Source organism: Camelina sativa, chromosome 11 (assembly GCF_000633955.1).
Source record: "Camelina sativa cultivar DH55 chromosome 11, Cs, whole genome shotgun sequence".
In the NCBI taxonomy this organism is placed as follows: Eukaryota; Viridiplantae; Streptophyta; class Magnoliopsida; order Brassicales; family Brassicaceae; genus Camelina; species Camelina sativa.
This window is the reverse complement of record NC_025695.1, coordinates 14,315,775-14,342,986: the sequence shown is the minus strand read 5'-3', so window position 1 is coordinate 14,342,986 and position 27,212 is coordinate 14,315,775. Positions and strand designations below refer to the sequence as shown.

Below are 27,212 nucleotides of genomic sequence, written 5' to 3'. Positions count from 1 at the left end.
AGTGTGAAGAACCAGAGGTTGTCATGTTACGAGGAACACTCTCGACATATGGATTTGGTATTGGTTGAGCCTGAAAGTACAAATCAATGAATTTTTAAAAGATTTGTAAAGTATTTAAAAGGTTTACAAGTGATTTCAAAGGATTTAATAAGGTTTACAACTGTTTTCAAAGGCTTTTTAAAGTGTTTAAATGGATTTACCAAAGGTTTTAAAAGGGGTAATGCCATTGTAAGTTACCTGAGTATGTGTAGTAGTAGCAGTAAAATCATCATCGGAGCCAGTATGTTGACTTGAAGAAGCAACAGGAGAACAATAAAAACGAGGAACACTTTCGACATATGAATTTGGTATTGGTTGACCCTGAAAGTACAAGTATTTTAAAGGTTTTACAAGTGATTTCAAAGGATTTAATAAGGTTTACAACTGTTTTCAAAGATTTTTAAAAGGGGTTGAAAAGGCAATTAAAACATTTATGCCATTGTAAGTTACATGAGTATGAGTAGCAGTAGAAACATCGATAGCATTTCCAACAAACAGATTTGAGCTAGTTTGATCCTGAAAGGAGATGTAAAGTATTTAAAACGTTTTACAAGTGTTTTCAAAGGATTTTATAAGGTTTTGTAAGAAATAAATAATTAAAATTCTAAAGTAGAAAGTTACCTGAGTAACAGCAGTAACACTCTCAATAAAAGGAGTAGAGCTAGGTTGGCCCTGATAAAGAAACATTCGTCAAATCAGTTACTTTTCTAAAACAATATTAGAAAGAATAAGAGAATGAATTTACTAAAAGTACCTGCTCAACAGTCACACAAAAATCCTCAACATTAACACATAGATGAAGAACTCGTCCACTTTGTGCATATTTGAGTTTAAAACCTTCAAGCTGCCTATCATTTCTAATAAATATAGGAATACTACCTATGGTAGCAGACATAGCAAGCAATGTATAACTAAGCTTTAAACATTGTGCCTGAATATCAATGTCAAAATCTTCTAATAGGATCTTTACCAACTCACTAAATCTAGTATTCTCATCAATGTTAATCAAAGAAGCTCCCGTTTCATTATCCATCTCAAATTCCTAATGAATCTTGTTGTTCAACTTCCACAATCCACATAATGAATATAATTCAATCATTTGTACACCCAAACAAGTCCTGAGAAAACAAACCAATATCACGAATTACAAAACTACATTAAAAGAAGAGAGATCCCAACAACTATATCAAAGAACAACAATAGATGTCCAAAGATTTAATAAAGGACTTTATAATCACGAACAGATCAAAAGAACAAGTGCTTAAGACCTAAAAAAAATCTGACATCAAATTTGAAATCGAAACAACAATCTAATAGCTAACACAAAATTGAAATTGAAATTAAAATTAAAATTCAAAAAACAAGCTTACACGATGGGAGAAGAAGAGACGACGAAGTAAAAGAGAGGACTAAGACTACGGGAGAAGTAGTGACAACGGCGAAGGAGAGATGCGACCGGAGAAGGAAAGATACGACCGGAGAAGGAGAGATGCGACTGGAGAAGGATAGATGACGACGGAGAAGGATAGATGACGACAGAGAAGAAGAGACGAAGATGAAGATTGTCGGTATAATTATAAAAAAAATGGCAAAATTGTCTTTACGAAATAAAAGGAGGAGTAGAATTGAAAATGACCACCAAAAGGGACATTTTAAAAAAGGGTATAAAAGAAGAGACATTACTAAAAAAATTCTCTTTACCATAACCCAAAATTAGACCATCTTTGTGGGTACTTCTTAGCAATATTTCTTAGGTTTAATCTGATTAAAAATAAATCAAAAATGATAATATCACTAAGAATAACCTCTTGGCTAAGGGGGTTTAAGAATTTCTAAGAACCATGGACGTGCTAAAAAATGGTTGGATGTAATATTTAATATAAAAGAAAAAAATTTACAATTTCTTTTTTTTTCTTCTTCTCTCTCTCTCTCTCGCGACGAAGAGTTGCGAAATTGATTGAGATTTTTCTCAATGATCTGTTGGAAGTGGAGTAGATCGATTCGGGTTTTGGTGACTTTTATCTGTTCTCGGCCTTTAAGCTCAACCTCCCCACCGATGGCGGATCTCAACGGCGATTCTCTGTGAGTTAATCGACAAGTTGGTTGGATGAAATCAGAGACCACCAAGTCGTAGCCTTTCCTTCACCAAATCGGAGATGTTCAATCACCAATCTCTTTCTCATGGTATGTTTATCTTTATTCTTGTATCAATTTTTTTGTTTAGTAAGGATTTAGAAATTACGGTTCTATGATTTTCAGAGTTTGGGTATTTTTATTCGGGTTTATACGTTTATGTTTCTGTTTGACAGCAGGGTTTCTCGCAACTTTTATGAAAGCTTATGTATTGAAAGCTTACCCGGCGATGAAAGCTTATGTATTGCTATATTCTGATTTCTGGGTTCAGAACTGGGCAGTTCATAGAAGTGGCTATCTCTCGGTTTCTGCTTATAGCTCATCATGGTGCTGGTGTTAGTTTAGGTGTCAATATGTCTATCTATCCTATATGGGCTGAAGGTTAGTAAAAGGAATGTTTTTGGTTTTCCGAGTCTCGAGAGGAAGATGCTTGAATGGTAAATCAAAGGTTTTTTTGGCTCTGGTCTTGCAGGTTGTGTGAATGGATACCTCCGCTGTGTTGAATACGAGAGAATCCCATCCAAAATTTGGCCTTCTGATTTCATGATTTTGTTATATGTGACATTTATAATGTTAGGGTGGTCCATTGGGTGGTTACGGTGTTCCTCCCCTTGATTTGTTATATATGTGACAGTACCAAGTATATTCAGATCAAAAACGGTTGCCGGAGGGCGTTCTTAAAGTAACAACATCAAACTAATCGATTAAGAGGTATAGATAAGTCTTTCTTTACTTGTCCGCTGAGTCGAATTTGCTTCTTCTTTTTTTTTAATGGGTTTGTTTGTTTTGGGTTTAACAGGTGTGTGTGCGTGTTCGTGTTCTAACTCTCATTTGGATATTTTTGCTTTACTCAGGCAAGTCGTTCCATTACTCAGTACTCACAATAACTCAATACTTTTCGCTTAAGTAAAAGTAGTCCCCATCCATTAGTGAGACTGAGACTGAGACTGAGACTTTTTGGTTTTGTTGTTTCAGCTTCTCTAGATGACGAAGATATATGGAGGTTTACTTTCTTCCCATTGCTGTTAAGGATGATGGTGACTTATTGACCCAAATGATCCTCTTCTTATTGCTCTGTAAGTAATCTCAAATTCCTCTCAGATTTTTTTTCTTTTCTTTGCCCTGTTTCGAGTACACCCCTTGTCTACCCATGGATTCTTTATTTNTACCCATTGATTCTTTTTTTTTTTTTTTTTGGAACAACAAGGTGCTACTGAAGTGGAACTCGAGAAGCCGCCCACTTCAAATTTACTAACACAAATTTCTATTTATTGGTCTTCTTTGTTTTTCTCTCAGGAGGTGGTGCAAAAACCAACAGCTTCTGTCATACCGTTGTCAAAGGATCACAACAGTGGCTCCCTGCAGCAATATGGAGTGGGTTAGTTTGCACTCATGAGACGTGCTTATAGATAAGTTTGCACTCCTTCTAATTTATTCACTGATCCTTCTAATTTATGCACCCATTTGTGATTTCTGCTTCTATTTTTATATGATTTTATGTTTTGTATGTTTAAAAGTTTATGAATGCAATAATAAAATCTTCATTGTTTAAATATTTAAAAACTAATTTTTTTTTTTTAACTAAAAACCTCACTTATAAGAGTTTACCATTGGAGAAGTACAATTTTAATTAACAAACAAAAGGTTCTTATTTTATAAAAGTATACTTTTTAATACTAAAAAATGTAAGAACCCAAAAATATAAACCTACCAATAAAGATGCTCTTATTTTTTGAACCTCACACTAAAACGATGCCGTATCACATACGTCCTGAGAGAAACTGAAACCTCGTCGTTTCTAGCTCTGTCTGATTTCGTTTGGCTTTGAGCTTTGTGACCTACTTCTGATTCCGCCCATCTCGCAGCTTCAGGTTAGTTTTGATTCAATTCAATCTACAGTTCATGGGTCGTTGTGTTGTGCCTCGAATTGAATTTGTTTCTAGGTTTAGGATTAAAAGAGTTTCTAGGGTTTAGAGCTCTCTCATCTTAGAGGAAACGAAACTTAAGGTTTATACGAATCTATTGTTGGGTCTCTCTCAATACCAATACCAGTCTATGAAATGAGTACTCTTGTTTATCATGTCAACGTTTACGCTGTAACTAATGATTGTTCCGAGTAAAGTTTGAGTTTTTTTACTTCATCTAGTCCTAAATTTGTTGTTCTTTGTGTAGATATGAAGAAAAAGATGATAGCTATTGGTTTTGAGGGTTCAGCTAACAAGATTGGTGTTGGAATAGTGACATTAGACGGTACAATCTTAGCGAATCCTCGGCATACTTACATAACACCGCCTGGTCATGGTTTCCTTCCTAGAGAGACTGCACATCATCATCTTGACCATATTCTTCCTTTAGTCATATCAGCTCTTGAGACTTCTCAAGTAACTCCTGAAGAAATTGATTGTATTTGTTATACCAAAGGTCCTGGGATGGGAGCACCGTTTCAGGTCTCAGCTATTGTTGTTAGGGTCTTGTCACAGCTTTGGAAAAAGCCAATTGTCGCTGTGAATCATTGTGTGGCTCACATTGAGATGGGGAGAGTAGTTACTGGTGCTGTTGATCCCGTTGTTTTGTATGTGAGTGGTGGGAACACTCAGGTGATTGCTTATAGTGAAGGTAGGTACCGGATTTTTGGTGAGACCATTGATATTGCTGTTGGTAATTGTTTGGATCGGTTTGCTAGAGTCTTGAAGCTTTCTAATGATCCAAGCCCTGGTTATAACATCGAGCAGGTAGATTTTATCTTGAGAGTGTAAAAGTTATCTCTGTTCTATAAAGATTAAAGAACAATGTTAACCCGGTTTTTCTTATTTCACTAGCTTGCGAAGAAAGGAGAAAACTTTATTGATCTTCCTTATGCTGTTAAAGGTATGGATGTATCTTTCAGTGGAATCTTGAGTTATATTGAAACTACTGCAGAGGAGAAGCTCAAAAATAACGAGTGCACTCCAGCAGATTTGTGCTATTCCCTTCAAGTAAGGCTATCACTTGTTCTTAAATGTTGTATCTTTGCCACATGAATGCAAAGTTTTGGACTTTTAAGAGTAATTTGAACGTTGCAGGAAACTGTGTTTGCGATGTTGGTTGAGATTACGGAAAGAGCAATGGCGCATTGTGACAAGAAAGACGTTTTGATAGTTGGAGGTGTCGGGTGTAACGAGCGTTTGCAGGACATGATGAGGACTATGTGTTCTGAACGTGATGGAAAGCTATTTGCAACGGATGATCGTTACTGTATTGACAATGGAGCTATGATTGCTTACACGGGTCTACTCGCGTTTGTTAATGGTATTGAAACGCCGATCCAAGACTCTACCTTTACACAGCGATTTCGCACAGACGAAGTTCATGCGGTATGGCGAGAGAAAGAAGATTTGGTACTTGGGGATAATAAGAACGTTGCTGCTATTTGATTCTGTGCCCATTTGTTTCGTTTTGAGATTGAATCTCTCTGTACTCGATAAATTGTTTTTTTTTTATAAGTAGTTAAAGATTAAATGTCTTTTATTAGTCAAATTATATGATTGTTTTTCTTTTGATTCGAATAGTTTCGTGATGGGTGTAATAACGCTTTCAAATTTCAAAGTGAGCTTTGTAAAAGTTCAAATTTTCTGTGTTGCATTTCGATAAATGTTTGCTATTTGTTTTATACTTTAGTTGCTCAAAAAGTCGACATTTCTACCGATAATGGTGGAGGGATTAGTGCATTAGTCTTCCTTAGTCATACAAAATCAACTGTGAAGATAAACGGCACTACTAAAAGTAAGAACTGTTTTTTTTTTTATATGTATAACGTAAGGGAATGGTTAATTCAATCGATGGACACTTTTATGGAAATGTGTCACCACGTACTGAAACGAAAAGTGGGAGAAAAAAATATAGTCACTGAACGTTCTAGAGAAATTAGAGTTCTAGATCAAATCACACATAAACGTGTACTTAGATGTATATGTGTATATACTATTATACAACAATACTAAAACCCCTACAAAAAAGTAGTCTATGTTATAAATATATTGTATTATCGGCCCATTAGTGTAAATTCTAAACCCTAAAGTTGTATCACTATATATATGTTATATCCTATAGGATAGATTAATATACAAGAGAACAATTTCCTAAATCTCTGTGTTCACAACATGTTATCAGCACGCTCTAAACCTTTCTAAACCCTAGCCGTCTTAAAAAAAAAAAAAAAACCTTTACCGTTTGAGCTAAAAGAAGTCTTACCAAACCTAGCCTTCGTTCTCCGACGACGACGACCATCTACGATTCAATACAGATAAGTACTTTCTATGCTTTAGTCAAATCATGATTTAAGCATATATGTGTATAATAACTCGTCGTTTCATGATCTCTATTATAATGGTTTGCNACATAGCTTCTTTGGTACATGATGTTTATTTACTACATCATCATTCGTTATTGTTTTACCTTGATTATTTGGATTTATTGGTTATTAAGTTTGGTATATCATTGGTTTGACAAAAAAGTGTGTCTTTTGTTTGAAGGAGTAATTTATATCTCATAGTGAAGTAAAAAGATCAACGTTTTCGCCTCCGTCTCCAAAATCACGCGAGAGAAGTATTATCGATTACCAAACTATGAAACTAATAATAATAACTATCGATTGTCGCCTATTAAAGTAGGTCTCGTATCTTATATTACTGAGATGTATAAGATTTATAACCTATATCATATTCGGTAGTTTAGATACCATATCATTGATTTAGAAAATCTATGCATTAATTTACACCTAATCGATCGGATCGTTTCATGGTCATAGCACATGATTTACGGTTTTAATCGATCTGTATATTTTATGTCTAATAGTTTAGTTTGGTTAATTTTTTTCTAACCAAAGAATTATCATAATCTAAGGATTTGATATGGACAGCTGAATAAGCGATTGTCACCATGGACTTCATCTTTGTTTTGGATCTCTTACAGTGATCTCTCCACTTAAAAGATAAGTATTCTTTCATACTTTAATAGACATGTAGATTTAATGCTTCTTTGAAACATTAGTCTAAAAAGTGTTTTGTGTTATGGAATCACATACGTCATATTATTGCTTGTTCCATTATAAGTTAATGGTTCAATAGTTTCATGTGGATTTTAAAAAAAAAAAAAAAAAAAAAAAAAAAAGAATGATGATCTTTAATATTTAACAATCACTTATGTGCATGATTGTTTATAATATCACAAATTTGTGATTTATTTAACAAGTTTGTGATTTATTTTATTTATTTAATCACAAATTTAAATCTAATTAAAATTAGATATAATATCATGATGAAATATTTTAAATCATGTCACCAATCTTTTTGGTGAATACATTGAAAATTTAGTAACAAATTACTAAATAATAATTATTGATCATGTTTTCTTGGCATCACTTCTATGGGGAGGTTTAAGTCCAAGTATATGTCCATAAAAATTTACTAGTTCTTTAGAATAATCTAAAGAAAGTAAATGACTAAAAGTCTATAAGAGAATATATATAAACAACTTAATTCCACTTATAACCAAGATTATAATAGAAGATAATATCATTGTTGGAAATATATTCTACTTGTCACAAAATATTGTTGTCATGTAAGACACAATATAGTGAAAAATATTTTAAAAATATTGTAATCTTATTTTTTTTGTGACTGTGTAAAATTATGAGATGTTGATGTAAATCATATCCTATTGACTTGGTCTATTCGCTGAACTGAATATGACTTTATGCAAAGAAAAAGGAAAATGCCACATCAATGATAAGAAAGTTGCTATAAAATGGTTATAAATGTGGGTATGATATACACATCATAAGGTCGCGGTTAAGTCGACTAGTATCTCCACTATAAGTGAATAATAAGTACATGAGGTATTTATCTCATATATATATGATGATGAAAGAAGCTAGTGTGAGACAATTTTCACTATTCTACTACAATATTAAGAAGTAGTAGAGAAAAAAAAAGTATTAAAAGCTCAGGAAGAGTATATATAATATTATCTATGTGACACAATTTGATATAAATGTGTTATAGTCTCCCAAATCTCAAAGTTAAAAAGGTCTAAAATATGATACATGACCCAATTTGAGAATGTTATTGATTACAGAGTGGGATTCAAATCGAGATTGATAGACATGAAGTGTCATCATCTCGAGGGGGAGAATTAATGAATCCCACATACAGAGGTGATGGAAAAAATCTAAGATTATGTTCACACCCAAAATGAGTTTAGTCACTCATATGAAAGAGCAAATCTTGAGGTTTTGAAAAGTAATCATGTTGAGACAATAAGCAAAGAAAATACTTTGAAATCATAAGTATTACCCAAGACAAGAAAAGTATTCTTAGAGATTACATGCTTTATCTAGAAGATAAAATGCTTTGTGAAAATCTCACTGTTTGGCATGACCGGTTTAGCCATTCCGGTTTAGTAATGATGCAAAAGAATAATCAGAATTTTCTGAAAACATTCACTAGAGAACCTGAAGAGTTTTCCTAGTGATTTTTTATGTGTGCTGCTTTACAAAGCAAGCCGATTATATGGTTTTCACCGATCCCATGAATTTGGATAGTGTCAATTTTCTGGTACGTATACAAAGAGATATTGTGGACTGATCATCCACCATATATTCGAGTTTGAAAGAGTATTTGGTTAATTGACAATGGTGGTGAAACCAGGCTATGTGATTGACAAAAATGAATCTATATGTCAATAAATTCACATCGGGCCAACAGATTATCATGAGTAATCCCCATTACAATTGGTTTGGGTCAGAAACCAGATATATTCCATCTAAAATGTGTTATACATGTTGAGTTGCTCCACCACGGTGATTAAGATGGAATTTGAAAGAATGTTGGAAATATGTTGGATATGAATCTCTTTTAAATATTGAATATCTCGAGAATTTGAGGCTCAGGATTCAAAGACTGTTTCAGTGAGTCAGTCTTTCCAACATGATGGGGAGAAAATAAACAGCTGGCAAAAATAAATATTGGAAAAATTATCTTGATCCTCGTACTAAGAAATGTGCGATAGAAATTGAAAAAGATAATTTATTTGCAAAGTTTAGCAAATATGTTGTAAGGCATTTTCTGACCTTGAATGACAAAGTCACATATACCAGATGTGCTCCAATTGAAATTAATATTCTAGAAGGGGATAAGATCAACTACTAGTAAGTCTAAAGATCACATGAAGTGTGATAGACTGATGGTTCCAAATATAAGCATCCTCGGAAAAGAAAAGGAGCATAAACTAATATGGTACTGAGGAAGCAAAGAGTTATGACAATTCTCTAGAAGAGATGTAGACATGAGTAAGAAAGATATTCAGGTACGTGAGAATGATAATGAAATGAAATCTCAAGAAGTTGATTCATGTCTAGAATAAAAAAGAACCAATAAGCAAATCGACGTCATAATATGTTTGCATGCAGTATTGCAGTTGATGATATTATTGATAAAAATCGAGGATCATAAACCGAGGTTAATAGAAAATGTTCTATTGAAAAGTGTACACAAAGAATGATTGATTAATCATTGAAAGAAGTAACTATGAAATAGTTATAGTCTCTTAAAGAGATAATATTTGGACTTGTAGTCCTTACACTTGAATAGTGTAAAATGAGTGGGACATAAGGGGATCTGTATGAGAAATAAAGTACGTGTAGAAGTACAATGATTCTCATAAATACTTGATATTTATTATGAGAAATGCACTCTCATATGGTGGAAGCAACTATGTAGATCCCTTATGAGTTTGAAATAAGAACAAAACTTGATTCAGTCTATCCATAAGGTTTTCAAACTGTCAAAAATATCTCTTAAAGTAATTATATTGCTAGAAGCAATATTTTATAGTTCTCGAGAAAACGTTTTGTAGACTTTTGACACCTTTGAGGAGAAAATGGTGAAAGTTTATCTGCATGAGAGAATCATGTGTGTAGATCATTGTTGTTAATCTTAGGGATCTCATAGTGGGTTGAAAATAAATCGGTAACAAGATAAGTGAATATCTTAGGGTTGTGTAAATCCGAGATTGAACACTAATTTTAATTGTGTTCAAGAAGTATTTTCAAGAAAGTTTGAGGACATAGGCCTTTGCTGAACCTCGTTAAAAGAAAAAATTATATGTGTATCTTGTCTTTTCAGCACTTACAAGTGGTTCTTGTTAAAAGAAAGGTACCAAAATAAGTGCAAATATGTTGATGATGAAAATATTATCTGATCTCCGGTAGAGATTTCATATACCTAGGAATATATGGAGAAATAATCAGTGATGAAATATACTCCTGAAAGATGGAGAAATCAGATTGTGTAAGATCAGATATTTCATGAAATTTTTTGAGGTTACAGATTTGACATCTGATGAGAGAGATGTTATCTCAAGATGCTTACATTATCTTACATAGAAAAATGGTCTTGTAGTACCATAATAAGAAGAAGAGTTGAAAGAGAAAGTTTTACAAGGAGATTATGAAGAACTCCTATGTATAAGATGATTGTTTGGAAGATTGTATGTAAATGAATTTTGGGCTTAAAGTTGAAATAGATCTTCGATATGAAAGGGGCTCAAATGACTTGAAGTTCACTGACCCAGAAGAATATATGATGATCATATGAGTTTTGTACACTAAAGCACTGTTTATAACAGTTCTGAAAAGATGATATATATGATCATAATGCATAACCTGAAGATGATGCTTTCAGGGGGAGAAATATGATCATAAGCGTGGTTGTACTCTTTTTCCCTTATCATGGTTTTTATCCAATTGGGGTTTTCCATGAAAGGTTTTTAATGAGACAACAAAAGAACATGCGAAAGATAAACACCTGAAGAGGAATATTATGATTCCAATGGTGAAAGACTATCATCTTCAAAGTTTTTGAAATACATTGATGAGATTGTGAGAAACAAAGATAATGATAAAGATGAGTCACTTGCGAGACCCATGACCAATAGAAGAATGGCGATACACGTTTACTACAGATTCGTTCAAGTGAAAATTTCGGGAACCATTTATCAAGGCGTTTCCAACCATTACTTTGGAGAAGCTACCTCATCATTTTGGATCGGTCATCTCGAAGATTTCAATGAGGGGGAGTAAAAGCGCGCTGCACTCTTTTTCCCTTAACTATGGTTTTTCCCACTGAGTTTTCCTGGTAAGGTTTTTAATGAGGCAGCATCTCACATGCACATTTGGGACTACAATTTTATAATAGTCATCCATGGGGGAGTGTTATAAATATATTGTATTATGTGGATGCCCATTATCAGTCCATTAGTGTAAACCCTAAACCCTAAAGTTATATCATTATATATATATATATATTATATCCTATGGAATAGATTAATATACAAGAGAACAATTTTCTAAATCTTTGTGTTCAAAAGTTATTAAAAATACATCATATAGATTCAAACAAGACTAGTGAAAAAAAAAGAGATTGGAAAAAGGAAAAAATGACAAAAGTATTAGTAAAACAATCAAGTAAAGGTCAAAGTAATTAAAGAAGAGATAAAGCATCTCAAAAGTCATCTTTCCTCTATCTTCAAATGCCAACAAATAAAAGACAAATGGTTTTTGAGATAATCTTTTTCTTTCTCTGAGAGATTTAGTATACAAATGACTTGTTGATGGAAATTTTGACATCGAAATTCTCAAACTATATAATACGATTCTGATAGTGGCAGGTTTATAATACGATTATTTGGAAGAAGAAAAAAAACTAAAATAATAATGATCTACAATTTCATCCACTTCAAAATTACCGGAGATCCCCCGAACATTTAATCCGGTATTTTTTTTACCAAAAAAAAAAATTACCGGAGAAAAAAAAGATGCCAATCGCCAAAACATGAACTTCAACTACACTTGTTAGATCGTTTTCTCACATTAAAGCCACTCTACATTTTTCCCATTTTATTACCAAGGCACGTATATATGTTTGATAAATACGCTGACAATAATTTTTCTACTTATTTTGTCTACAAATTACAAAATTGGTACTTATAAAGCATATTTCTGTTTTGAAATCAAAACATAATATTACCAAAAAAGTTGCAAAAATGTGTCTAAATCATAAGCCAATGCAAAGAAAGTGATATAAACCCAAAGATCTCAAGCAAATAGACATAAATAAACAAACACCTAATTACATTACATCCCCACTTACAAATGTGAACATTAACTGTTAAAGATCACCAAAAAGTCATCAAGATTCAAGAATATGGCTTTCCTTTTCAAAAAGCAGTACACGTCTCTGTCTCACATAGACAGTGTATTCAATGCATTGTGTTGTCTTCCCACTTTACACCAGCTCAGCCTCTGTTCCTCTTCTTCTTCTTCTTTCTCTTCTCTTCCAAAACCAGAAAATTCTGCAGAATAACTTTTTATTCACAAGATTGGAAAGATAGAGTTTTCCAAATCCGAGAAACAAACACAAAAATATCTTGTCTTCGTCTAACAAAGAGATAGCTCCAAATCCAAAACAAAACAGAATACTCTGCTCTATAAAATTCGTTCCTTCATTACTCTGCTCTATAAAACAGAGTACTCTGCTTTTATAAATGAGCTAAAAGATCAGTACTAAAAACAAGAATGGCTGCCGTAACTGTCACGTTACTTGTTCTTCCCTCAATCTTTATTTCAACTCCACCAACTGTTCAAGGAAACGCAGAGCTGNAAGATGCTTACATTATCTTACATAGAAAAATGGTCTTGTAGTACCATAATAAGAAGAAGAGTTGAAAGAGAAAGTTTTACAAGGAGATTATGAAGAACTCCTATGTATAAGATGATTGTTTGGAAGATTGTATGTAAATGAATTTTGGGCTTAAAGTTGAAATAGATCTTCGATATGAAAGGGGCTCAAATGACTTGAAGTTCACTGACCCAGAAGAATATATGATGATCATAGGAGTTTTGTACACTAAAGCACTGTTTATAACAGTTCTGAAAAGATGATATATATGATCATAATGCATAACCTGAAGATGATGCTTTCAGGGGGAGAAATATGATCATAAGCGTGGTTGTACTCTTTTTCCCTTATCATGGTTTTTATCCAATTGGGGTTTTCCATGAAAGGTTTTTAATGAGACAACAAAAGAACATGCGAAAGATAAACACCTGAAGAGGAATATTATGATTCCAATGGTGAAAGACTATCATCTTCAAAGTTTTTGAAATACATTGATGAGATTGTGAGAAACAAAGATAATGATAAAGATGAGTCACTTGCGAGACCCATGACCAATAGAAGAATGGCGATACACGTTTACTACAGATTCGTTCAAGTGAAAATTTCGGGAACCATTTATCAAGGCGTTTCCAACCATTACTTTGGAGAAGCTACCTCATCATTTTGGATCGGTCATCTCGAAGATTTCAATGAGGGGGAGTAAAAGCGCGCTGCACTCTTTTTCCCTTAACTATGGTTTTTCCCACTGAGTTTTCCTGGTAAGGTTTTTAATGAGGCAGCATCTCACATGCACATTTGGGACTACAATTTTATAATAGTCATCCATGGGGGAGTGTTATAAATATATTGTATTATGTGGATGCCCATTATCAGTCCATTAGTGTAAACCCTAAACCCTAAAGTTATATCATTATATATATATATATATTATATCCTATGGAATAGATTAATATACAAGAGAACAATTTTCTAAATCTTTGTGTTCAAAAGTTATTAAAAATACATCATATAGATTCAAACAAGACTAGTGAAAAAAAAAGAGATTGGAAAAAGGAAAAAATGACAAAAGTATTAGTAAAACAATCAAGTAAAGGTCAAAGTAATTAAAGAAGAGATAAAGCATCTCAAAAGTCATCTTTCCTCTATCTTCAAATGCCAACAAATAAAAGACAAATGGTTTTTGAGATAATCTTTTTCTTTCTCTGAGAGATTTAGTATACAAATGACTTGTTGATGGAAATTTTGACATCGAAATTCTCAAACTATATAATACGATTCTGATAGTGGCAGGTTTATAATACGATTATTTGGAAGAAGAAAAAAAACTAAAATAATAATGATCTACAATTTCATCCACTTCAAAATTACCGGAGATCCCCCGAACATTTAATCCGGTATTTTTTTTACCAAAAAAAAAAATTACCGGAGAAAAAAAAGATGCCAATCGCCAAAACATGAACTTCAACTACACTTGTTAGATCGTTTTCTCACATTAAAGCCACTCTACATTTTTCCCATTTTATTACCAAGGCACGTATATATGTTTGATAAATACGCTGACAATAATTTTTCTACTTATTTTGTCTACAAATTACAAAATTGGTACTTATAAAGCATATTTCTGTTTTGAAATCAAAACATAATATTACCAAAAAAGTTGCAAAAATGTGTCTAAATCATAAGCCAATGCAAAGAAAGTGATATAAACCCAAAGATCTCAAGCAAATAGACATAAATAAACAAACACCTAATTACATTACATCCCCACTTACAAATGTGAACATTAACTGTTAAAGATCACCAAAAAGTCATCAAGATTCAAGAATATGGCTTTCCTTTTCAAAAAGCAGTACACGTCTCTGTCTCACATAGACAGTGTATTCAATGCATTGTGTTGTCTTCCCACTTTACACCAGCTCAGCCNCACTTTTCCCATTTTACCATTTTATATAACCAGAGCACATGTATGATACATACGCTGACAAACTATTTATTTTGGTTATACAAAAAGCATAATTTTGTTTTAAATCAAAACTTTTGATATATTACCAAAAATGTGTCTAAATCATAAGGCAATGCAAAGGAAGCGATATAAACCCAAATATCTCGAGCAAATAGACATAAATAAACAAAGCACCTAATTACATCACATCCCCACTTACAAATGTGAACATTAACTGTTAAAAATCACCAAAAAAAGTCATCAAGATTCAAGAATATGGCTTTCCTTTTCAAAAAGTAGTACACGTCTCTGTCTCACACAGACAGTGTATTCAATGCATTGTTTTGTCTTCCCACTTTATACCAGCTCAGCCTCTGTTCCTCTTCTTCTTCTTCTTTCTCTTCTCTTCCAAAACCAGAAAATTCTGCAGAATAACTTTTCATTCACAAGATTGGAAAGATAGAGTTTTCCAAATCCGAGAAACAAACACAAAAATATCTTGTCTTCGTCCAACAAAACAAAACAGAGTACTCTGCTCTATAAATTTCGTTCGTTTATTACTCTGCTCTATAAAACAGAGTACTCTGCTTTATAAATGAGCTAAAAGATCAGTAGTAAAGACAAGAATGGTTGCCGTAAGTGTCACGTTACTTGTTCTTCTCTCAATCCTTCTTCCAACTCCACCAACTGTTCAAGGAAACGCAGAGCTAAAAGCTTTAATGGAGCTCAAATCGTCGCTTGACCCTGAGAACAAGCTTCTCCGATCATGGACGTTTAACGGCGACCCATGCGACGGATCTTTCGAAGGAATCGCCTGTAACCAGCATCTGAAAGTTGCAAACATATCTTTACAAGGGAAACGTTTGACCGGAAAATTGTCTCCGGCGGTTGCAGAGCTCAAATGTTTATCAGGTCTTTACTTGCATTACAATAGTCTCTCCGGAGAGATACCTCAAGAGATCACAAATCTCACTGAATTATCAGATCTTTATCTCAATTTTAACAACTTCTCCGGCGAGATTCCGGCAGAGATAGGCTCCATGGCTGGCTTGCAAGGTTAGCATCTTACTATACCGTTAGATTCCACAGAGCTGAACTACCTTAAACCACACTTCACCGACTTCTCACCTTGTTTGATTTGAATGGTTGTGTTTGTCTTTTGTTGCAGTTATGGATCTTTGCTGCAACAGCTTAACAGGGAAGATACCAAATGACATTGGATCTTTGAAAAAACTAAATGTGTTGTCTCTGCAACACAACAAACTAACTGGAGAGGTTCCTTGGAGGTTAGGGAACTTGAGTATGTTAAGCAGGCTTGATTTGAGCTTCAACAATCTGTTAGGTTTAATCCCAAAAACCCTAGCCAACATTGCTCAGTTGGATACTCTTGACTTGCGCAACAATACTCTCTCTGGCCTTGTTCCTCCTGGTGAGTTATGCTGATTCTTGAAATGTCTTTGTATAAGCTTATCTCTGTTTCTTGACTGATTTATTTTAAACTTGTAAAAGGTCTCAAGAAGTTGGCTGGGAGATTCCAGTTTGAGAACAACACCGGATTATGTGGTATTGACTTCCCTTCTTTGAGAGCTTGTTCTGCTTTCGAGGAAGCAAATATCGAATTCAAGCAGCCTTCGGGTGAAACAGACACTGAGAAGTCATCTCCTCACAACATCTTTGAGTCTGTATATCTCCAGAAGCATTGCAATCAAACACATTGCCATAAATCCTCATCAAAACTCACACAAGTTGCGTTAATTTCAAGCGTGATCACCGTTGCTATAACACTGATTGGTGCAGGTATATTGACCTTCTTACGCTACAGAAGAAGGAAGCAAAAGATTAGTAACACACCAGAGTTTTCCGAGGGAAGACTAAGCACAGATCAGCAAAAATATCTCTGTGCATCGCCTCTCGTGAGTCTTGCCTACACCAAAGAATGGGATCCGCTAGGTGATAGCAGAAACGGAGCTGAGTTCTCACAAGAGCCTCATCTCTTTGTTGTTAACCTCAGTGTTCAAAGGAGTCCTGAGAGATGGTTCTCCGGTAGCTATCAGAAGCATCAACATAAGCAGTTGCAAGAACGAAGAAGTCGAATTCATGAACGGTCTAAAGCTTTTATCTTCGCTGTCACACGAAAACCTAGTGAAGCTACGCGGATTCTGCTGTTCTAGAGGCAGAGGAGAGTGTTTCCTCAACTATAATTTTGTTTCAAAAGGAAAGCTTTCGAACTTTCTTGATTTACAAGAAAAAGAAACCAATAAAATTCTTGCTTGGCCTGCAAGAATCTCCATCATGAAAGGGATTGCAAAAGGTTAAAGTCTTTTGATCACTTCTTTGTGTTTGTTTCAGGAAACAAAAATGTATATCTAACACGCAAAACTCTTACATGTATTGCTTACTTACATGGAAGTGATCAACAAAAGAAGCATACAACAATTCATCGAAACATCTCACTCAAAAAAATCCTACTCGATGAGCAACTCAACCCACTAATCGCTGATTCAGGTTTACACAACCTTCTAGCAGATGATATGGTCTTCTCAGCGCTCAAAACAAGTGCAGCAATGGGATACTTAGCTCCCGAATACGTCACAACCGGGAAATTCACCGAGAAAACCGATGTTTTCGCCTTTGGAGTCATCATACTCCAGATAATATCTGGCAAACTCATGCTTACAACTTCACTGAGACTTGCAGCTGAAGATGGAGAAGTCAACGGTTTCATCGATGAATATCTCCGTGGAGAGTTTGATAAACAAGAGGCGATTGCATTGGCGAGGATTGGGATAAGCTGTACACAAGAGATACCAAACAATAGGCCTAATATAGAGACATTGCTTCAGGAGATAAAATTTATTAAAGAAGAGTAAATGAGTCTGTTTTTTAGTTAGTAACTTTGTTAAACTTTCTGCAAGAACCAAGAAGTATGATTATCCGGTTGAGTAGAATCACACCAATTGGTTTTGTTTGTCTTTAGCAAGAACCGGGTCGGTTTATAAATTGAATTTTATGTATATAAAATTAGAAATAAGATATTAACACAAAACATACACGCTAAAAGTAGAAGCTACAAGCTCCTAAAAGCTGTACACCTAGGATTTAAAACAACCAATAGGGATTTGCCATCTCACTAATTAACAATTTAAAAAAAATTCAGAATTGCCTATATTAAGTTTTTTAAATGACCAATCGCAATCAGTCATCTCAATATTTAACATTTTTAAAATTATGTAAAATTTCTATATTATAATACTTATAAATAAAAGTATGTACAACGTTCCACATCGGCTAGAAAATTTTAGACGATAGATGGAAACCATTATAAATAAGACTAATATCCTTCCAACTACGAATGAACAGGAAGCTTGANTTTTTTTTTTTTTTTTTTTTTTGTGACAACAGCATACAAAAATGGCTTAAATAAGCCAAAATGAAGGAACATTGTTTACATAGGTAACTAAATGCGGTTCTGCACAAACTCGTCGTGCTAAATTATCCGATTTACCATTTTGAGAGTGAGGGACGTAGACCAAAGCAAAAGAATCAAACTCCTCTCTATCCGCCTGTATGTCCTCCAAATAAGGCGTAAAAGCTGGCCACTCGAAAGGTGAAGACACCATTTTCACTAAGTCGGAGCAGTCGATGAGAAAAACGACAGATTGATTGTCCGCCCCGATCATGCAACGCATAGCCCAAATAAGGGCTTCAATCTCGGCATGAAGAGGGGAGAGACAGCGTCGAAGGTTGGCAGCTCCCATAGAAGGGTCACTACCTGAAGGTGACGTACAAAACCATCCTCTACCCGCATAGCTATCTGTTGCTTTCCAAGAACCATCTACAAAACAAATATAACTCGAGGAGGACCGAGGGAATGTGAATCCCCTATTCCTATCGAGTACAGCCGCATTATTACCCGTCGGATCGAATACCATATCCTCTGTCTGAGCCAGAACCCATGCCTTTGCCTCATCCTCCGCTATCCGTAAGATAGCAAGGGGATTTGAATCCAGGTTACCAAAAACCTTGTCATTGCGCGCCTTCCAAATGTACCACAAAATCCAGGGAAAGAATTCCTGTGTTGGAACATTGGTAAACCTCCAAAAGAGGAAATCCATGTTAGTGAAAACTGATCTCAATGGAAAGACACCCAGGGCTGTCGGAAACTGCGACAAAGCCCAAACCTGTCTCGCTGGGGAGCATTCAAAGAGGACATGATTAATTGTCTCCTCCCGAGAACCACAAAGACCACACATGACATCATCACCTATACCATGTTTCCGTAAATTAGCCGTAACCGCCACGCATCCCGAGAGCACTTGCCACATAAAATGACGGAGTTTCGGGGGCACCTAATTTTCCACACAAAGGCCTGAAGCGGCATAATGCTGGGTCCCAAAACTTGCGACTCAGCTGGAGTCGTCATATTTGAACGAAGAATATGATACCCTGACTTAACCGTATATTTACCAGACTTAGTAAAATGTCATCCCAGCAAATCCGGTTTGTCCGGTTGTCGCAAAGGTAAGGCAGAAATTATAGCAACATCTTCCGGAACAAAAGTAACGGCAAGTTGAGCCATATCTCAGGAGTTAGAACTCCTGTCAATAAGGTTTGAAACTCGTAGCAGAGGGTCATAAGGGAGCCATGTGCTCATTGCTGGTCTCGGGGATTGGGTAGGGATCCATGGGTCAGTCCATACCGAAATGGAATCACCAGATCCTACCCGTTTAATCAGTCATTTATTAACCAGAGAGCGAGCAGAAACTATACTCTGCCACCCATAAGATGGCGAGTAAGATTTGATTGGATCCAAAGGATCAGAATGCCGATAGTAACAACCTTTAAACACCCGTGCATAAAGAGAATCCGGAACTGTTATAAGGCGACAAAGTTGTTTGGCAAGCAATGCCGTGTTATAATCATCTAAACTCCTAAAACCCATCCCTCCATCATCTTTGCTGAAACACAGCTTGTCCCAGGCGATCCAATGGAGACCCCGAGATTGCCCAGACAAGCTCCACCAAAAATTCGAAATGGCGCTGGTCAAATTCCTTGTGACCGTCTTTGGGAGACGGAAACACGACATCACAAAGATAGGGACCGCCGTGGCTACCTACTTAATCATCACCTCCTTACCCCCTTTGGACAACAACCGAGCGGGCCACCCACTAGCCTGTGCTTGTAACTTATCTTGAACAAAAGAAAAAAAAAATTTTTAGAGCCACCTAAACTCTCCGGGATGCCTAACTAAGAACTCATCCCGCCCAAGTTTGATATACCCAAAACTCCCTTTAATTCCTCCCGGAGATCAACATCCACCGTGTGTCCAAATTGGACAGAGGACTTCTGGAAATTTATTTGCTAACCAGAAATCCGCTCATATTGCTTAAGGATCCTCAACACCACCTCACACTGCTCCTTTGTCGCCCGACGAAAGAACAATCTATCATCCGTAAATAATAGATGAGAGATGGGAGGACAAGCAGTTGAAACCCTGTTACCGGTAAGTTGCTTCGCTTGTTCTGCTTTCCGAAAATGGGCAATACGCACCTCCGTACACAAAATAAAAAGATAAGGCGACAGAGGGTCGCCCTGTCTCAATCCTCTATCGGGAATAATGGATCCATGAGGATGACCATTAATCAAGACCCTATATTGGACTGATGTCACACACCACATGATCCAAGATATCCATTTTTCACAAAAACCAAGCCTTCTAAGCAGATTCTCGACAAAAGGCCATTACACCCTATCATAGGCCTTACTTATATCCGTCTTGATGGCCATAAATTTCCCTTTACACGAAGGGTTAGTGCAAAGCCCATGAAACAGCTCTTGTGCGATCAAGATATTATCTGAAATATAACGACCCGCCACAAACGCCGACTGCGTTTCGGAAACCGGAAGAATTTCGCGAAGTTGTTGACATAAGACCTTAGAAATAATTTTATACCCAACATTGCACAAACTAATAGGACGTAATTCAGACATCATGGTCGGTTTCTCCACCTTTGGAATAAGGCAAATATTTGTCTCATTTAACCGTTTGTCAAAAACCCCCTCTTGAATAAAGGAATTAACCAGAAGGACCAAATCCGCGTTAACCGTATTCCAAGCTTTCTGATAAAATAATGCCGTCATACCATCCGGTCCCGAAGCTTTATCCGGATGCATCATGAACAACACCTGCTTAATCTCCGATTCGGAAACCTCCCGCGTTAAGGAATCATTTGTAGCCTGCCCAACCGATACACCGATCTCGGCAAGACTCTCCTCAAAATCTGACGGATCCGATGAAGTGAAAAGCTCCTGAAAATACGAAACCGCAGTATGTTGGATCACACTTTCCTCTGTCGACCAAGTACCATGTTGATCATGAAGACCGACAAGTCGGTTCCTGACCCTACGTTGCTTTGGCTGAGCATGAAAATAACTGGTATTATGATCCCTGAATCTCATCCACCGACTTCTACTTTTCTGATACCAATAAACCTCCTCATCCCGATATGCCTCCCGTAATCGCCAAGTAAGCTCCGCAATCTCCTCTACCGTTGTACTGTCATTCTCTTGGGCTGCCGCTAATTTAGATTTCAAATCTTCAATTGTTTCCCGCCCGTACGGAACCTGAGCTTTCGCCACTGAGAAATAGCCCGCCAACAAGTAGTAATTTTGTCCACTAGAGAAGTAGACGGTAAACCGCCTCCCACATCCCACCCCTCCGCAATGGCTCCAAAAAGACCCTCCTTGTCAAGCCAACGTCGATCAAAGCGAAAGCTGTTTTTACCCCGGCGAATTTTGTTCTCAATTACCGCTATCACCGACATGTGATCTGATGCAATCCTTGGTAAATATTCCCTAAAAGAATCAGTAAACAAATCATGCCACTATTCATTTGCAAAAACCCGATCCAACCTACAACGTATCGGTTGAAACTTATCAAGCGTACAAATTTAAAAGTTTTATTTGGTTTAATATAGCAAATTAAAACTTCTAAAAATCTTCAAAATTTTATAATATTTTAAAAAGTTTAAAATATTAACAATATTGAAACTTTAGATGTAGTTGAAAAGTTTAAAATATTATAATTATTGAAACTTTTAAAAGATTCAAATATTATAAATATTTAAATTTAATGAATGTTTAAAAATACTATAAATACTTCCATAGAAAGTTTAAAATATTATGAATGGTTTAAGTATCATTAATATTTAACTCTAAAAAATGTTATAAATCTTTGGTAAAAACACCTCTAAGCACCTCTTTCGATTTTGTATAGTTCACGAAATAGAAACATGTATTTTTGGCCTTTTTGACTTTAGTTCTTGGTGGTAAGTTTACAATGGTGCTAACTTATTACTTAAATTCGAAAGCAGATGTTGAGTCAGAAGATACGAGGATTGTTGCAGAGGCTATCACACGGGTTAATCAAGGTCTGCTGTTTCATTCTGTTATATTATATTCTACTTTTGCTTTTCTCTGTGCTGATCAATGCCCAAAGCCACACTTTATATCTGTCTGACTTCGTTATCCATCTTTATTACCCCTAGTAGTAAGAAAAGCTGATAGTGAAACCACCAGAGACTCTAATCAGGAGAGATTGGAGAGAATGTCCAAGTTAGCAGAAATGGAGGATCTTCAAGTTTTACATGTAAGTTCCAAATTTTTCCAATATCCCAAGTTACGAGAAGCTCTATTATATACTGATAAGTACAGATTGGTTATATGAAAATGTCTATCTATTCTGTTGTGCCCTCAAATGCATTGTAAAATTTCTTTCGTCTGCAGTTCTTGACATCAATAAAAGAATTACTGAGACATTTTTGGTCATCTTACCCTAACAACTACATATTTTCATACCAAGGTAAAATTTTTTCTTTTCTTTCTGTTTCAGAAATCTCCCCATCCCAGAATTTGCTATATACATAGATTCCTTGGCTTTCTAAGGAAATTTTCGAACTAATCTTACACCAAGAACAAGTTCTTTATGCTAGGATGTTATATGTAACTATGCAGGCTGGTAGGCTGAAGGATGCAATGTCCAATGGTTATTCACAACTCGAGGTATGTTATGAAATTCCTCAAGTCTTTTTGATATAATAAGCAACTCGGAGTAATCCATTAGAACAGTAGTTCCTAATCTCTCATACCAATGCAACACAAACATGAAAAATTTGGGTAAACTTGGCTCAAGATTGTAGTTGAAGCTTATTAGATATGGTCTATTATTCCTGTGTATTGTCCCCGTGATATTAACCCATTCATGACTCAGGCGATGAAAGAGTCCGTGCAATCTGATCTCCAGCATCAGGTTTCTTTACTGGTTCATCCCATGCAACAGGTTAGCTTCTTGGTCAAGTCACATTGCATATGTCCGGTTTCACCAGCCAAAACTTGCATTGTAATCTGGTTTATGAATTGATGATAAACCTGTTTTCTCTGCCAGGCTCTTGACGCTGCGTTCCGACACTACGAAGCCGACTTGCAGAGAAGAACCCCTAAGAGCGTTGTGGAGGCAGCAACAATTATGAAATCTCTCAGTAGAAAGAATTGAAAACAATTCTATAGAAGATATAGGATATTAACAGTTGAGATATTTATATGATACTAGGTTAGACCCGCTCGATGCCGCAGGATATTTTTAATATGTTTTTAAATGCATATGATATTAAATATATGATTTTTAATTTTCTGAAATTATGTTAATCATAAAAATTATGATTTACACAGTGATAAAATATAGAAATGTACTGGAAAAAAAAAAACCTACAATGGTTTATAACTTCGTTGTATTTGTTATGCGTTTACATTTTAAGTTGGATATATTTAATTGTATAATTGGCTTAACAAAAATTCAAACACTGCAATTATCACCGTAAAAGAAATCACATCTATATTCTTAGTAAATGCATGAAATAAGATAGACATATGATAATTTTTGTTTGGTAATACGTAAAGTTTATGTATGTTGCTCCAAGAATGAAGAATCCAACAACTAATGTTTATCCTCCACACATCGAGAGATTAACGTAGCTCACTCTTAGAATGAAGTGTAGATTAAACAATTGTATGGTTTTTTTTTTTTTTTTGGTCCAGGAGTAATTGTATGGTTTGTTCCCACAGTTAGATTACCAAAGCGTTAGACAAAAATAAACAAAAGAAATGAATAACGTAACTAATCATAACTTGTTAATATCACAAATCAATACTATTGACTAATGATAAAAGTGATGTGGAAGATAGAAGGATTTTTATTATACATGAAATGCTTAACTGTATTATTTAATTTAATTGGCTATCTATTTAAGATTTTACAAGTTATAAATAAAATGATAAATGTGAACTGGTATTTTAGATTTTACTCTTTTTTTCTTTAGATGTTACTTGTTTATCAACTTGTTAAATGAATCATTAGCATGCAGGTTTTGATAACATTGACTTTGTTTGCATTTTTTATTGAATAAGTGACGTATTGTAAGTTATATGTTTTAAAAAAAAAATCTATTTTAGCAACTTGGATGCGTTCTAGTGATTGTGCTACATACTATTGGTAGAAGAGCTAAAACAAATTGTGTAGCAGTGTAGGTAATGTAATAATGTAAAAAAACATAATTGCAATTAAGAAAAGTTTTCTTTGTTTTCTATGTACAGTTGTTTTTGCGGTTAAGAATACTCCAATCGAAACAGATTAGTGGACCAAAGGGTAAGAGAGCCCAATTGAAGAATATTAAAAATGAAACAGAGCCCATTACGAAGACAAATCTTGTACCACTGCAACAAAAAGACAAACTTAATTAAAAGCTGTGCACAAAACAAGAATGAATATTATCCATGTAGGCAAACAAAACACTGATGTATGTTAATGTTATAATTTTATTTGTTACATATTTTAACTGATTTGTCAACTCCTCCTTCAACTAAAAAACTGAGGTGTCAACATTAGAGAGAAACATATCCTATTTTTATGTTATTAATATGTCATCATCAATATAATGATAAATAAATGTATAAAACTATAATATGAAATTATGAGTTAATTGAGGTCCAAATCAAATCTATATTTAGAAAGAGAAGAGAAAATATGAATTTGTGAGGTCAAAAAAAAAAATTATTACTTGAATTGTATAAAAATATATTAAAAAATCTCAGTTACAACCCTTATTCACTTAGTTATAATATATATATTATTGCCCATACTGATTCGACTTCACAATCTCACTTACAAGTTACAACCCTTATTCACATTAGTCTACGAGATTTGCATAGACCACACTTATAAACATGAGAAAACTAACTAAGTGCCATAAAAAGTAAAAAATCTTTTCGAATGTGCCATAATCGGTTACACCTTTCGAAATCTACTATAGCAATGGCATTAGGTATGAAACGAATTACAAAAATATCGTTCGGCCAAACATTAGTAAAGAAAAATTAACCTTCTTACCCTAACCTCCGAAACCGAATCGTCGTTCAGTTTCTCTTCTACGCAGGTCTCTCTTACGCGGCTCTGTGTTTGTTACTCGCATCACCGTTTAACAAAATAAAAAATCCGCTTACTGAACTGTCTTCATTATCTCTGGTAGGACGGCTGACGAAGTTTGGTGTGGGTCCGAAATTTTATTGGGACGTCGTTAGTTCGCGATGGCGATGAATTTCTCAACACTATATGCCACCGTAGAAGGGTACTTTTCTTCATTTGCCCGACGATATTTGTATCTTTATTTATAGTAATAAATTGACAGTAGTCCAAAAAATCCCTCTGCTTCCGTCAACGAGAAAACCCAAGGGGATTTCCCGACTGCCCACACGTCACGGTCAGGTTTTAAAAATTATTTAAATTCCAGTGGACGACATCGCAGTAGGTTCCCGTAACCTTAAGGACCAGATCTGTAAACTTTGAAAATGTTCATATGAATTGGTCTATTCGGATTCAGAAGTTGTCTATTCGAATTTAGATGATGTCCTTCAATATTTGTCTATCGAGATAAGGTTAACTTCGATATTGTCTTTCGTTATTGTATACTAGTAGACAATTGTCAACAGATTAATGTCTACAATGTGGAAGATTAATGTCTACCACGCAAAGTTGTTATGAATTGGTCTACTCTAATTTTGATATTGTCTATCGGATTTACACCTTGTCAACCATTATTTTGTCTATCGAGATGACGTATACTTCAGTAAAGTCTCTTGTTATTTACCACACAGGAACATGAGCCCACATCCAACAATCTTACGGAGTGATTTAGAGCTCCTACCTCCTAGGCTATTCGCAACTAATTGATCCTCAGAAAGGACATATCAACTCTTACTCGAAGCCAGAATATCTCCCCGACATTGTTGAAGTCTTAGATGGGACGAAAGAGTTTGAGTGACTTAAGTCTTCCCCGTTTGTTTGTCTGTTCCGACTACTAGTAAGGAAGAGCTCGCTGTCAGGGAAACTGTTCCATCAAATCCTTTGTCGATCACTTGTTACTAAGAAGAGACATGAGCTGTGGTTTGTTTATGGCGGTCATCCCATACGATTTTCCCTCAGAGAGTTTGTTATTGCCACTGGTCTGAACTGCGGGAAATTGCCAAGTCAAAACGATATTGCGAAAATACAGAATCCAGGGGAAGGTGATGAACCTTACTGTAAGAGTCTATTAGGACCAAAGAAATCATACACTATACAAGAGATTGTGAATATGTTGAAACTAGACAAGAGGATGCCGAAGGAAAAAAAATGGATGGCGCAAGGAGGTTACAATTGGCGCTAATTGTAATAGTTGAGGGTATATTGGTTTGCGACTCATCAACTGTTAGAGCGACCAAAAAAATTGTGGAGATGGTCAAAGATGTTGATGCATTTGCCAAATATCCATGGGGGCGTGTAGCATTTGGTAAGACATAGAAATGGTTGAAGTTGGAGATAAAGTGGATTGTGTGGAGAAACTAGTTGACAAATTTAACTAGTCGCATACATCTACGCACAGGTTTACACTTTCCTTCCAACTGATATTTCTTTATGCCATTCCGCTATTGAAAAAATATCTTCCTGAAACAGAGGATGAGTTGAGGTTTACTGATCGTTCGGTCCTCCAATTGACTATGCTTAAGACCTTCCACAATTCCACAATTACAGAAATCGAGAATGATCCGAGTGTAAATTTTATAATCTATTAGACAACTTAATTTTCATACTCTTTGGGATTTAAGATGCTGATATTTTTTTTATTTTCAACGCAGATTGAAGTTCAAAGCATATTAGACACTACAGACTGTGACTGTGACCTTCAAGATTACTCTTGGGGTGATGACTTTGACGATATGGGAGTCCAATACATTTTGGATAAGCTTCAAGATGGACACATTTTTAAGAAAGAGGACTGGCATGGGGGGGGGGG

At 35.2% G+C, this 27,212-nt stretch overlaps 1 protein-coding gene, 1 long non-coding RNA gene and 1 pseudogene across 5 annotated transcripts; all 3 read left to right on the top strand.

The window, feature by feature from the left end:
* LOC109127742 lies at positions 1,875–3,032 on the top strand. 3 transcript variants are annotated; one of them, XR_002034408.1, is made up of 4 exons: positions 1,875–2,223; positions 2,352–2,553; positions 2,645–2,883; positions 2,972–3,032. It is a non-coding gene; the product is annotated as an uncharacterized LOC109127742 (long non-coding RNA). The 3 variants fall into 3 exon arrangements; XR_002034407.1 differs by having other exon boundaries at positions 2,349–2,553; XR_002034409.1 differs by having other exon boundaries at positions 1,879–2,223; positions 2,444–2,553.
* On the top strand, positions 3,149–5,753 carry LOC104723316 (probable tRNA N6-adenosine threonylcarbamoyltransferase). Of its 2 annotated transcripts, none has more exons than XM_019233285.1 (5): positions 3,149–3,248; positions 3,469–4,043; positions 4,345–4,904; positions 4,992–5,147; positions 5,235–5,753. In XM_019233285.1, exons 3-5 carry the CDS (start codon positions 4,347–4,349, stop codon positions 5,583–5,585), a joined length of 1,065 nt encoding a protein of 354 aa, XP_019088830.1. In that variant the 5' UTR covers positions 3,149–3,248; positions 3,469–4,043; positions 4,345–4,346; the 3' UTR covers positions 5,586–5,753. The 2 variants fall into 2 exon arrangements, with proteins under 2 accessions (XP_019088830.1, XP_019088829.1); XM_019233284.1 differs by having other exon boundaries at positions 3,380–4,043.
* Positions 15,035–17,777, top strand: LOC104723315 (annotated as a pseudogene).

Excerpts from the sequence above, each read along its gene's own strand:
- LOC104723316 (XM_019233285.1), top strand. The coding sequence starts at position 4,347 with ATGAAGAAAAAGATGATAGCTATTGGTTTTGAGGGTTCAGCTAACAAG. Across the intron at positions 4,905-4,991 it reads CTGGTTATAACATCGAGCAG|CTTGCGAAGAAAGGAGAAAA; the intron begins GTAGATTTTATC and ends TTATTTCACTAG. Across the intron at positions 5,148-5,234 it reads ATTTGTGCTATTCCCTTCAA|GAAACTGTGTTTGCGATGTT; the intron begins GTAAGGCTATCA and ends TGAACGTTGCAG.